The sequence below is a fragment of the Rhinolophus ferrumequinum genome, chromosome 3 (assembly GCF_004115265.2).
Source record: "Rhinolophus ferrumequinum isolate MPI-CBG mRhiFer1 chromosome 3, mRhiFer1_v1.p, whole genome shotgun sequence".
Taxonomy (NCBI): Eukaryota; Metazoa; Chordata; class Mammalia; order Chiroptera; family Rhinolophidae; genus Rhinolophus; species Rhinolophus ferrumequinum.
In genome coordinates this window covers 8,800,424-8,815,226 of record NC_046286.1, presented here as the reverse complement: position 1 = coordinate 8,815,226, position 14,803 = coordinate 8,800,424, and the positions used below count along the sequence as shown (strand labels likewise).

General features: G+C 37.7%; 1 protein-coding gene across 1 annotated transcript in view; it reads right to left on the bottom strand.

The window, feature by feature from the left end:
- Window positions 1-14,803, bottom strand: part of DNAH8 (dynein axonemal heavy chain 8) — a 335,302-nt gene that overhangs the window by 97,966 nt on the left and 222,533 nt on the right. The window contains 4 exon segments of the mRNA XM_033102419.1: window positions 3,939-4,094; window positions 5,598-5,769; window positions 6,493-6,620; window positions 12,409-12,546. Coding sequence (XP_032958310.1) covers window positions 3,939-4,094; window positions 5,598-5,769; window positions 6,493-6,620; window positions 12,409-12,546 — 594 coding nt within the window.

The window sequence follows — 14,803 nt, the reverse complement described above, 5'->3', positions numbered from 1 at the left end:
TTAGGGCTGGCCCAGTGGCTCAGGCGGTTAGAGCTCCGTGCTCCTGACTCTGAAGGCTGCCAGTTCAATTCCCACATGGGCCAGTGGGCTCTCCACCACAAGGCTGCCAGTTCGATTCTTTGACTCCCGCAAGGGATGGTAGGCAGTGCCCCCTGCAATTAAAATTGAACACGGCACCTTGAGCTGAGCTGCTGCTGAGCTCCTGGATGGCTCAGTTGGTTGAAGTGCGTCCTCTCAACCACAAGGTTGCCAGTTCAACTCCCGCAAGAGATGGTGGGCTGCGCCCCCTGCAACTAGCAATGGCAACTGGACCTGGAGCTGAGCTGTGCCCTCCACAACTAAGACTGAAAAGACAACAACTTGAAGCTGAATGGCACCCTCCACAACTAAGAGTGAAAGGACAACAACTTGACTTGGAAAAAAGTCCTGGAAGTACACACTGTTCCCCAATAAAGAACTGTTCCCCTTCCCCAATAAAATCTAAAAACAAAACAAAACAAAAAAACACACACCATTTAATAAAATAGGTATAGAAGGAAAATACCTTAACATAATAAAGGCCATATAGACAAACTCTCATCTAATATCATAATTAACGGTGAAAAACTGAAGCCCTTTGCTCTACATTCAGGAACACGACAGGGCTGTCCCCTATCACCTCTGCTTTTCAACATAGTGTTGGAAGTCCTCGCTAGAGAAACTTCAGGCAAGAGAAAGAAATAAAAGGTATCCAAATTGGGAATGAAGAAGTTAAATTGTCACTTTTTGCAGATGACATGATGCTATATATAGAAAACCCTAAAGACTCCACCAAAAAGCTATTAGAAACAATCAACGAATACAGTAATGTTGCCGGCTACAAAATCAACGTACTACAAAAGTCCATTGCATTCCTATATACTAACAATGAAATCTCAGGAAAAGAAATAAAAAAACCAATTCCTTTGCAATTGCAGCAAAAAGAATAAAATACCTAGGAATAAACTTACCCAAGGATGTGAAAGTCCTATATACTGAAAACTACAAGATATTTTTAAAAGAAATTGAAGAAGAACACAAAGAAATGGAAAGACATTCTGTGCTCATGGATTGGGAGAAACAACATAGTTAAAATGGCCATATAACCCAAAGCAATATACAGATTTAATGCAATCCCCATCAAAATCCCAACGGCAGTTTTTAAAGAAATGGAACAAAAAATCATCAGATTTGTATAAAATCACAAAAGACCCTGAATAGCCAAAGCAATCTTAAGAAAAAAGAACAATGCTGGAGGTATCATTCTCCCTGACTTTAGCTTGTACACAGGGCAACAATAATCAAAACAGTATGGTATTGGCAGAAAAACAGACACATAGACCAATGGAATAGAATTGAGAGCCCAGAAATAAAGCCACATAAATATGGACAGATAATTTTTGACAGGAAGCAAAAAACATACAATGGAGAAAATACAGCCTCTTCAATAAATGGTGCTGGCAGAATTGGAAAGCCACGTGCAAAAGAATGACACTGGACTGCTATCTGTCACCATGTACCAAAATTAATTCAAAATGGATCAAAGACTTAAACATAAGACCTGAGACAATAAACTGCATAGAAGAAAACATAGGTACGAAACTTATGGACCTTGGGTTCAAAGAGCATTTTACGAATTTGACTCCAAAGGCAATGGAAGTAAAAGCTAAAATAAATGAATGGGACTATATGAAACTTAAAAGCTTCTGCACAGCAAAAGAAACCATCGACAAAATAAAGAGGCAACCAACTGAATGGGAGAAGATTTTTGCAAACAGTGCCTCCGACAAGGGGCTAATATCCAAAATATAAAAGGAATTCATGAAACTCAACAACAAAAAAACAAACAACCCAATTGAAAAATGGACAGAGGACCTGAAGAGACATTTCTCCAAAGAGGACATACAAATGGCAAATAGACATATGAAAAAATGCTCAACATCACTAATCATCAGAGAAATGCAAATAAAAACCACAATGAGATATCACCTTACCCCAGTCAGAATGGCTATCATCAAGATATATAGTAAGGGGGATCAAATGTATGGTGATGGAAGGGGAGCTGACTCTGGGTGGTGAACACACAGTGTGATTTATGGATGATGTGATACAGAATTGCACACCTGAAATCTATGTAATTTTACTAACAATTGTCACCCCAATAAATTAAAAAAAAATAAAAAAAAAATAATAATAAAAAAAAGACATAGTAACAAGTGTTGGAGAGGCTGTGGAGAAAAAGGAACCTCATACACTGTTGGTGGGAATGCAGACTGGTGCAGCCACTATGGAAGGCAGTGTGGAGGTTCCTCAAAAAATTAGGAATAGAATTACCATATGAGCCAGCAATCCCTCTCCTGGGTATCTACCCAAAAAATCTGAAAACATCTACACATAAAGACACGTGTGCTCCAATGTTCATTGCAGCTTTGTTTATGGTGGCCAAGACACGGAAACAACCAAAATGTCCTTCGATAGATGAATGGATAAAGAAGTTGTGGTATATATACATAATGGAATACTATTTGGCGGAAAGAAAAAATGAAATAGTACCACTTGTGACAACATGGATGGATCTTGAGATTATGATGCTAAGCGAAATAAGTCAGACAGAAAAAGCAGAGAAGCATATGATTTCACTGACATGTGATACATAAAACTGAAAACAACAAAAGAACAAGACAAACAAATGAAGGAACAAAAACTCATAGACATAGACAATAGTTTAGGGGTTAACAGAGGGTAAGGGGGTGGGGTCTCTAGAAGAGGGTAAATGGGGTCTAATATATAGTGATGGAAAGAGAACTGACTCTGGGTGGTGAACACACAATGGGATTTATAGATGATGTAATACAGAATTGTACACCTGAAATCTATGTAACTTTACTAACAATTGTCACACCAATAAACTTTAATTATAAAAAAAAAAAAAGATGACCAAATGATTCTTCTGGCTTTTCTTTCTTTCTTTTCTTTTTTTTTTAATTGCAATGATACATTTTGGTTAATTCCTTTAAATTCAATAGATATCAGAATTTGTACTCTATATAAAGAACTGTGCAGAAAATATAAAGATGGTGTAAAACTATAAACCTGGTCAGCAAGAAGTTTGTGATATAGTAAAGACAGAAGACAAACATGCAAAGAATAATTCAGGAAAGACATTAAGTCGAAATCCACAACAGAAGTGCAACCAATACACTGTGAGGATTCAGGACAGGCTTTCTTTTCAGTACCCAGAAAAGTCTTGATTAAGGTAGTGTTGGATGTGGACTTTGAAGAATATTTAAGATTTTTAAAAGGGATGTAAATGAAGTGGGCTGTAGCGTGGAGCAAGATATTCTCGTTAATGGAAATAGTACAAGCAAAAATACGGATCCAGGAAGCTTAGAACTGGGAACAGTGAGTGTCTGGGAAACAATGAATAGTCCATACTGGTAGCTGAATAGCAATATCAGTGGTAACAGGGTCCCTAAGGGAGCCAGGAGGGCTGGAACCCTGCCCTTTGTCTACCCCTACCTTAAAATGAACACCTTCCTGGACTCCAACCCCAATCCTGGACTCTAGTATGTTATGCAGTACCAAGTGTCTGAGCTAGGTCAGCACAAGGGGCCTAAATCACAAGTTCTTCCTTTGCTGCTTTCCTGTAAGCCAAGACCCCAGGCCCAGAATAAAAGCCACATGTAACATTGGCAAAAGAAACAGAGTCAGGGAAATGGGCAGGGGTGGAGGGCTGGGGGTGAGATCAAGAGAGAGCACAAAAGAGAGAAAATACCAAAGCCTTTGCCCTAAATCCCTGTTACAAAACTCAAGGGTGAATAATTAGCAAACAGTTGTAGAGGTGACAACTTTATGACTGGTAGATTCAACTGAAATTTTGGGAGAATTTCCAGATTCCTTTCCCATTGCCTGGTACATACCTGCAGGTCATTTTCCTTTTCCTTTGACTTAATCCAAGTTTTGCCTTGAGTTTGTGGATCTATGAGGAGTGGGTATCTGGTGGCCTTTGTCACAATAATGCCATTCTGAATTGAGAGGTCATCTCCTGGTAATCCCTGCAGCCCCCACTCGCCAATCTGAATAACAGGAAATGGGTATGGCCATTCAAAGGAGAACAAGAATGCTTTCATTAGTAATCAGAAGTATCACAATCTAAAAGAATTTAAAATTTGGACATTTTTTTTTCCACTGAGACTATGCAACAGTTTACCTAGGAAAAAACCCAAACTTGTAAATGTGATTCAAATAATATTAAATAAAAACAAAAAACAACTCTATCATCTAATAAATCCTTCCTCTAATAACTCAAGATTAGGTTTAGTCCTTTATGCTGAATTTTCATACTTACAAGGAAATACTGTTAAATCGATTGCATATGAAACCTGATTTGAGGAGTTTGAAGCATGGTTGCTGAACATTCAGAGAACATAGGGGGTTGAAATATGGCGACTCTGAGTGGGTGGGATCCAGACTGTCGGGTCAGGGGAGATAATGAATATATGGAATGAGAGGTCAGAGAAGACAAACCCTGGTATAAGCCTCTGAAACTTCCATTTCCTGCCCTAGGTTCTGCTTACATGGGGTACAGGAGATTGCATAGCTGGGGACAGAGAAATTAGGGGAGATGAGACATTATATTGGCAGGAGCTCATCAATGACATTAAAAAAATTTTTTCCGTGCCAAATTAAGGGGAATTGCTAGCCTGCTTCCACACGGTCAATGAAATCACCCAAGATCCAATGAACCAACCAGCCTACACCTTCGTTAAATCATCCCGGCACCTCTAAAGGCCGTAATTTATAAAGAGCATCCTGGCCCGCTTTGCCTGCCAGGGTCCCGTTGTAGCTCCAGTGCATTATCTAGGCCCTCTCAGGTTCAGCTCAACATTGTTTGAATCAGAAAAGATTAATTTTTTAACTTTGAAACAGAGATAACACGAAATTAACAGCATGGCATCTCTAAGGAAACAGCAACTGGGGAGTATATTCACAAATCAGAAAAGCAGCTCATGAATACAAATTGCCTGGAAAGCATTTAATACCACAGGAGCTCTGCAAGATATAGTGAAAATTGACAGAGACATCAAATTCCCAACAAGGAAGGTTAGTGTAACAGGACACGCTGTTACTCAGTGACACCAGAATTTTCTGTTGTGTTCTGCTGCTGGACCCTAAAAAAGAGACGGTTAATGATCAGAGGAAGATTAACACCAGTTGTCCTGGCCTCGTTAATGTCTACATTTACCTACAATGTTTGAAAGAGAGTGTGACTTAACAGGACTGGTATAAATAATGGAGGGCTATAAGAGGAGTTCAGTGTCAGGAAGTCTATAACTCACAACGACCTTCTAGTCCATAACAGTGCAATTGGTATTAATATGAAAGCAAGATTTCCAAAAATGCAAAGGGACGTTTATACAACAAAGAAAATTCATTTTTGGAGCTCTTAAGCATTTTCAAAACCACCTTTCTAATTAAATGAAAAAAAAAAGAAAGTAAGTGTACCTTGATTTCTTTGTAAGTAAGAAATAAAACAAGACTGAAAATCAAGGTAATACTATGAGGAAAGTAATACTTACTGTTGGAGGATCCACCAACATTGAAATAAGATTCAGGTTTTCAGTGAAAGGGATCTTCCGTGCCCTCAACTCTATCTCCCACTGATCTTTCAGCAAAAGGTTCCTAAATATCTGATTGAAAGGCCCAAGGTAGGAAAGGAATCCGGTGCACAACAGAATATCACCTACGAGTCTGTTAAGAAAAAACAGAAAGTGAGTCACCTGACACAGTTTAAGCTCTCCCATTAAGGAGTCCGAAAGGCCACAGTGCAGTTTTGTTGTTACGAGGTGAAATTCTTCTTTGCTTCCTGCATAACACTTGGTGGCCAGACATAAAGAGACCATGCACAAAGGAGCCCCCAAGCCCGACAAAGGGTGGAAGTGACCACATTTGGGGACCGTCAGGGAGCAGGAGAGAAGCTCCTGCCTGCAGCCTGTAGGTCCAGAGCCTTGACACACAGAGGAGACACACAGAGGAGGCAAGTGTGCGGCACCCACCGCATGCCTGGCCCTGCTTGGAGTCAGTCTTGGTTAAACTATTTTTCCTTTCTCATTCCCCTCTTGAAGTTTTCTGAGGACACCCATAGGGAAGAGCAGACAACTGGAGCAAGCATCTAGATTGTTCTAGCAAAACCAAACCATAGGAGGAGCACTCTCGTACTGAAAATCCACATCGCTGAACCAAAATTGAGATTAAAAATGTCTCACAAAATTTTCTTCCCTCTCTGTTTTAAGTGCCTAACTTAAGCTGGAAGCACTTTCTTAGGTGATGAGATTCAGAAATGGATATATGGAAATGAATGAGAAAAGCACTTCACAGAGAGATGAATTTTATGTTCTCTAATGTCACACACAGGTGGCATTTGGGGTGGTGACTAAGCAGGAGAGCAATTATAACAAAGACCAACATTTATACCTATTAATCTGAGCTTTGAACTCTTTACTTTGCTGAGTCCATCGGATTTTTTCTCCACTCAGTCCATCGATGAGAGTGGAAGCAGCCTGCATCTTTTTCCGGCACATATCGGCATCATTAAGCAAATCCTACGTTCATAAGGGAAGAATGTTTCAAAGAACTTATTTAAAAATATCTTAATCAACCTGAAGCTGAAGCTGAACAATAATGTCAACTACAATTAGTTACAAGAAGCGGAGTACAGCATTAGGAATAGAGACAATGGAAACGTAATGGCTGTGTGCGATGTCAGAGGGGTAGTAGATGGGGGGAGGGGGTTATCACTGTGTGAGGGATATAAATGATAAATGTCTAACTATTACATTGTTTTGTACATCTGAAACTAACAAAAAAAATTGCTTAATCATACATCCATTATATTCACACGCAAAAATACACGGAGGAATTTCTTAATGTGCAAAATAAATATAATCTAAAAATACAGTGTGAGTGAAACATTACATATTAAATTTTGGTAATTCATTCAGAATATTTTACCTTATAAAATTTCAAGAGAAGCAATTATGTAAGAGAGAATCCAAATCATATAAATTAAAACAGTATTTCTATTAAATATTTTCAAAACAGTGTCAAGTCAATAAAATATACCATTGTAAGTCTTGGATTTAGTAATAATTCTGAGTTCCTTGCAGTTTACAAAGTATTTTCCCCCAGAAAACTTCTATACAACAGGAGTGTGCTGCAGCCAGCTCTTATCAGCTTTCAAGAGCCAATTGCTAAATTTTCAGGAAATGTGTGAGCTGGTGTTCAATATAGCCATTATTAAAAATTAAGTTATATAAACTTAGAATTAAATAAATTATATTAAAAGAAAAGGTAACAAATAACCCAAACTCATCACTTCCTAATTATTTACTATTTTTTTAGTATTATCTATTTAAGTCCATTGTGTCTGCATGGTGGAAATAATGTATAACGGTGTGCTGCTGCATATTTTTCCAAATCTGTGTTCAGTGTCATCACATTGAAAGCTTAAAATGGGCAGTGATGGGAATACCTAGACCACGGGAATCAACAAACCCGGTGAATCAGGGCTTTCTTCTCCCCCTGACCCCTGCTCCCCACAAGCTGACTATGGAACATTTATCAAACCACCACTGATTACAACCAATTCCATGAGGTCGTATTAGGATCCCCATTCTAGCTCAATTGCCCTCAAATGCACAATTAATAAACACATGAGCTGGATCTAAAACCCAGTGTTCTAACTCCAAAGTTAGTACTCTTTGGTATAACATCACAGCTTACTCATATAGAAAATGATTCTTTAAAAAACACAAAAAAGGAGATCAAGATACTGGTTGTAGGGCAGCAGGGCGCACTTTCTGAGTTCTCCTCCGGATCTTGTTGCAAACGGGACCTATAACCCATCAAAGAACTTTTCGCTCATCACACAGAATAGCGGGGAGATTCGTGGATTACTTGAAGCTAAGAAGTACTTGAAGGTGCGCTAATTGGGCGAGCAGGGGAAGGATAAAGAGGTGCGGAGTGAAAACGCCCGGCCGGCAGCGGCGGGAGAGCCCAGCCCCCAACGGAGCCTCAGCTGGCGGGAGCGAAAACCGAAAACCGCTGTGCCTGGCACGCACGGGATCCCAGGCGGAGCAGAGAGCGCGGGGACCAGGAGGTGGGCTCTTTTCCTGTGTCCCACGGCTGATTTCTCCCGCCGGGAGGAAAGCCAGAGGGCCCTAGCGCAAAGAACATAGCCTCCATACCTGGGCCCCTCCCCTGCACCGCTCTTCCAATCCTACCCCGCCCGTCCAGAGACTGAAACGGGAAACCGCGGGATCGATCTGACAAGAGGACATAACCCTAGTAAACATCTATGCACCCAACATATGAGCACCAAAATATATAAAACAGGTACTGACTGACATAAAGGCAGAGATCAACAGTAACACTATTATAGTCGGGGACTTCAACACACCTCTGACCACAAGGGACAGGTCTTCCAGGCAGAAAATCAATATGGAAACAACAGCCTTAAATGATACATTGGACCACTTGAATTTAATCGATATTTTCAGAACATTTCACCCCAATGCTGCAAAATACACCTTTTTCTCAAGCGCACATGGAACATTTTCCAAGATAGATCATATGTTAGGCCACAAAACAAGTCTTGATAAATTTAAGAAAATTGAAATCATACCAATTGTCTTCTCTGATCACAATGCTATGAAATTAGAAATGAACTACAGGAAAAAAACTGGAAGACACACCAATTCATGGAGGCTGAATAACTTATTACTAAATAATGAATGGGTCAAGCAGGAGATCAAGGAAGAAATCAAAAGATATCTCGAGATAAACGAAAATGAAAACACGACGACCCAAAATCTATGGGATGCCGCGAAAGCAGTCCTAAGAGGGAAATTCATAGCTTTGCAGGCCTACCTAAAGAAACAAGAAACATCACTAATCAACAGTTTATCTTCACATTTAAGGGATTTGGAAAAAGAACAGCAAAATAAGCCCAAAGGGAACACAAGGAAGGAGATAATAAAGATCAGAGCAGAAATAAATGAAATAGAAACCAGAAAAACAATACAAAAGATCAATGAATCCAAGAGTTGGTTCTTAGAGAAGATAAACAAAATCGACAAACCTTTAGCCAGACTCATTAAAAAAGAGAGAGAGAGGACCCAAATTAATAAAATCATAAATGAAAGAGGAGAAGTGACAACGGACACTGCAGAAATACAAAGAGTTTTAAGAAGTTACTATGAGCAACTATATGCCAACAAATTTGACAATTTGGAAGAAATGGACAATTTTCTAGAGGCGTACAACCTTCCAAGGCTAACTCAAGAAGAAACAGAAAACCTGAATAGACTGATTACCACCACGGAAATTGAATCAGTAATCAACAGTCTCCCAACAAACAAAAGCCCTGGACCAGATGGCTTTACAGGTGAATTTTACAAAGCGTTCAAAAAAGAATTATCACCTATTCTCCTCAAGCTCTTCCAAAAAATCCAGAAGGAGGGAAGACTCCCAAACACTTTTTACGAAGCCACTATCACCCTGATCCCAAAATCAGACAAAGACACCACAAAAAAAAGAAAACTACAGGCCGATATCTCTAATGAACATAGATGCAAAAATCCTCAACAAAATATTAGCGAACAGAATTCAGCAATACATTAAAAAGATCATTCACCATGATCAAGTGGGATTCATCCCTGGTATGCAAGGGTGGTTCAAAATCCGCAAATCTATTAATGTGATACACCACATTAACAAAATGAAAAATAAAAATCACATGATCATATCAATAGATGCAGAAAAAGCATTTGATAAAATCCAACAGCCATTTATGATAAAAACCCTTAAGAAACTGGGAATAGAGGGATCTTATCTCAACATAATAAAGGTCATATATGACAAACACACAGCTAACATCATACTCAATGGGGAAAAGCTAAAACCATTCCCCCTAAGATCAGGAACAAGGCAAGGTTGCACACTATCTCCGCTTCTATTCAACATAGTTCTGGAAGTTCTTGCCACAGCAATCAGACAAGAAAAAGAAATAAAAGGCATCCAGATTGGTAAGGAGGAAGTAAAGTTATCATTGTATGCAGATGATATGATACTATATATAGAGAACCCTAAAGACTCCACCAAGAAGCTATTAGAGCTGATAGATGAATTTAGTAAAGTGGCAGGATACAAAATTAATATTCAGAAATCAGTTGCATTTGTATATACCAATAATAAAACATCAGAAGGAGAAATTAAAAAAACAATCCCATTTACAATCGCTCCAAAGACTATAAAATACCTGGGAATAAATTTAACCAAAGAAGTAAAAGATCTATACTCAGAAAATTATAAGACACTGAAGAAAGGAATGAAGGAAGATATAAATAGATGGAAACACATATCATGTTCATGGATAGGAAGAATTAATATAGTTAAAATGTCCATACTGCCTAAGGCAATATACATATTCAATGCAATTCCTATGAAACTGCCAACGTCGTTTTTCACAGAAATAGAACATATAATCCTAAAATTTATATGGGACCATAAAAGACCCCGAACAGCAAAGGCAATCTTGAGAAATAAGAACAAAGTGGGAGGTATAACAATACCTGACTTCAAATTATACTACAAGGCTACAGTAATCAAAACAGCATGGTACTGGCATAAAAACAGACACATAGATCAATGGAACAGAATAGAGTGTCCAGAAATAAATCCACGCCTATATGGCCATTTAATCTACGACAATGGAAGCAAGAATGTACGATGGAGTAATGACAGTCTATTCAATAAATGGTGCTGGGAAACCTGGACAGACACATGCAAAAAAATGAAGTTGGACCACCTCCTTACACCCTATACAAAAATAAATTCAAAATGGCTTAAAGACTTAAATGTAAGATCTGAAATCATAAAATACCTAGAAGAAAATATAGGAAGAAACTTCTCAGACATTACCCGGAGTAAGATTTTTACTGATATATACCCTCGCTCGAGGGAACTAAGAGTAAAAATAAACATGTGGGATTATATCAAACTAAGAAGTTTTTTCACAGCAAAGGAAACCATCAATAAAACAAGAAGGGATCCTACTGAATGGGAAAAGATATTTGCCAATGATATATCTGATAAGGGATTAATATCACAAATCTATGAAAAACTCACTCAACTCAACTCCAAAAAAACAAACGATCCAATTAAAAAATGGGCAGAGGACTTGAAGAGACATTTTTCTAAAAAGGACATACAGATGGCAAACAGACATATGAAGAAATGCTCAACCTCACTAACCATCAGAGAAATGCAAATGAAAACCACAATGAGATACCACCTCACCCCAGTCAAAATGGCTATCATCAATAAATCAACAAACAACAAGTGCTGGCGCGGATGTGGAGAAAAGGGAACGCTTGTGCACTGTTGGTGGGATTGCAGATTGGTGCAGCCACTATGGAAAACAGTATGGAGGTATCTCAAAAATCTGAAAATGGAACTACCCTATGATCCAGTAATTCCACTCCTAGGTATCTATCCGGAGAAATCCAAAACTTCAATTCAAAAATCTTTATGCACTCCTATGTTTATTGCAGCACTATACACAATAGCTAAGACATGGAAACAACCAAAATGCCCATCGGTAGATGACTGGATTAAGAAACTGTGGTACATTTATACAATGAAGTATTATGCAGCCATAAAGAAGAAAGAAATCTTACCATTTGCAACAACATGGATGGATCTAGAGAACATTATGTTAAGTGAAATAAGTCAGACAGAGAAAGATAAGTACCATATGATCTCACTTATTTGCGGATTCTAAAGAAAAGAATAAGTGAATAAACTAATCAGAAACAGTTTTGGAGACAAAGAGGAAAAACTGAGGGTTGCTAGATGGGCGGGAGGGGTGGGGGGTGGGGGGGAGGGTGAGGGGATTGGAGGGCAGTCGGTGACCACAGGATGGCCACGGGTTTGAAAATTAATCTGGGGAACGTAATTTGGTGGTTACCAGAGGGTAAGGGGTTTGGGGGGTGGGGGACGATGGTGAGGGGGATCCAATGTATGGTGATGGAAGGGGAGCTGACTCTGGGTGGTGAACACACAGTGTGATTTATGGATGATGTGATACAGAATTGCACACCTGAAATCTATGTAATTTTACTAACAATTGTCACCCCAATAAATTAAAAAAAAAACAAAAAACAAAAAAGAATTTGAAGTGTCAAAGATCCAAAATAAGTAAACATAGTGAGTAAGGGCATTCAGGTAAATATTTTTTTCATCATAAACATTTGCCTAATTTCTAAATACAACACATACTGTATAAAATTTCAGTATGTCATTTCAGTAATTTTGTGTATTTAATCTCACCATTTTCTTATTCATTGCTGCATCAAATTTTGCTTGTACTTTATCCAACTCGGTTTGTTTCTCATCAAGCAGTGCCTGTGCCTTCCCCAATTCAGCATTAGCAACTGCTAAGCGGCCTTCTTGCTTGGCCAGGTTAGTCTTGAAAGGAAGAAGAGGTGATTTGTGGAGAGCTGTATTAGCGCTGTGAAATACTTGCTTTTAATTGATAAATATATAATTTGATTTTAATCGATAAATTTATCAAATTTAAATTAGATTTTAATTGATAAATACATAAATGAGATAAGTTTTGCCCTAGATGGTATTCTGAGGTTATCTGTTGCAGTGTTTTCAGCTGGGAAAGCAAAGGGTCTTGGAGATATTTCATTAAAATTCTTCTTTTATTTATTAATGTTCAATATAGAAAACATGAAAAACACAGCAACATATAGGAAGGAGAACAAAAATTACCCATGATATTTCCCAGAGATAGTCTCTGAGTATTGTGTTAAGAAGTTAATGACTGGCATTTTGATTTTTTTCCCCCACCTAATGTAGTCTATAATCAGTTCCCCACGTCCTTAAACAACTTTTCACAAACATTAGTTATATGGCTGCGTAATATCCCACAATTTGGATGTATTATCATTTATTTAACCTTTTCTGTACTTTCAGACAATTCCTTTTCCCTCCCATTTAAAATCATTACAAATAATGCTGTGGCAAATACTTTTGAGTATGTAAACACTTTGGATGGTTTCTTTGGCAAAGATTCTTTGAAGTGACATTACTATAATAGTTTTTCATCTTTTTTCTAAGTCCTACAACATGGTTATTATCTGTTTCTTGTAAATTTAAAGTAATTAATCAGCAAAGTAAGATAGCCCCAGAGCCTTCTGGTGTAGATTTTGGATAACTTTCTCATTCTCTTTCTCAATATTTCATTTATTTGAACTTAGCCCTTTTTCCCCAGGAAATTCTAACGTATTTACATATATCTGTAAAATTTACTTTTCAATTATTTAAATCTATGCATCTGTGATTATATGGATTTATCTTTCCATTCTCATTTGTTCTTCTGTATTTTCTTCTTGGTTAGACTTTTCAAGAGCATATCTACTATATTTTGTTTTTGCAAGGCATCAGTTCTTAGATTTACTCATAAATTCTGCTATTTTTCTCTTCTCTAATTTTTAACGTTACTTTTATTAGCTCTATTCTGCTTTCTTCAAATTTTGTGTTTATGTATAAGTGAGTATGTATGGGAGTGTTTAGTTTCTTTGATTCATTTAAGGGCTAAGATCGTACCATTTTGGCCACATCATAACTAGCTTTGGTAACCAGTTTTTTGACATCATTTTCTAAATAGAAGTAACTAGCTTTTCTAAATGTAAACTTTCAATTTTATTGCTTATTATCAGAGAATGAGGCCTCAGCAATTTTTGCTTTTGGAAATTGGAGCAAGGTCTTCTTTTTAATATTCAATATGATCAATTTTTGTAAATGTTTCTTGGATACTAGGAGTAATTTCATACTCTTTGTTTATATTGAAGCAAGTCAATGGAGCTATTGAACCTTACAAATAATATAGTATAAAATCTCTATATAATTATTAATTTATGTCTACTCAAGACTGGCTACATAATTTGCAGGGCCCAGTGTAAAATGGAAATGTGGGGTCTCTTGTTAAAAAATTATTAAGAACTTCAAGAGCGTGACAGCAGAGCATCAAGCCAAGCATGGGCCTTCTAAACATAGGACTCTCTGTGTACACCGATAAAGGTAGCCCTATGCCTAGCAGATCTGTGGTAGATTGATATTATGTGCCACGATCTCAAATTACAATAGTATTTTTATTAATCCCCACTTAAAATATTAATAGGTTTTGCTTTATGTAACTTGATACTATTTTATTTATTGCATAAACATCATTACAATTAAGTCTCACCGTGGATCAAAATTTTTATCAATAAAAAATAATGGCTCTTACAAGTGCTTTTTTCTTGAATTCTACATTTATAGTAATATTTCTCTCCTGGTATCTTTTTGTTTGGGTGTGTTTGCTATATTTTCTCATCATTTCCCTCTGTTAAAACTTTTTTCTTAAATTTATTTTCTATTTGTCTCAAAGCACAGAGTTTAAAGAGGCAATCGCTTATTATGAAAACCAGTAAATCCCTGCCCACCTACTTACCATTTTCCATTCCACAGAGCAGCCACTTTCAACAATTTTAGCTTTATGGGGCTGGAGGTGAGCAGTGCGGGTAGTGTTTGTCTGGGTGGTATATTTTATGACTCCTTTGCACTCCTGAGAATGGCCTTCTGTTCCCTCAGACATGAAAGATGGTCTGGGCCAGTATATATGGGCGTGTGTGTGTGTGTGTGCGCTTGTGTGTGTCCTTTGATACTTAAATTG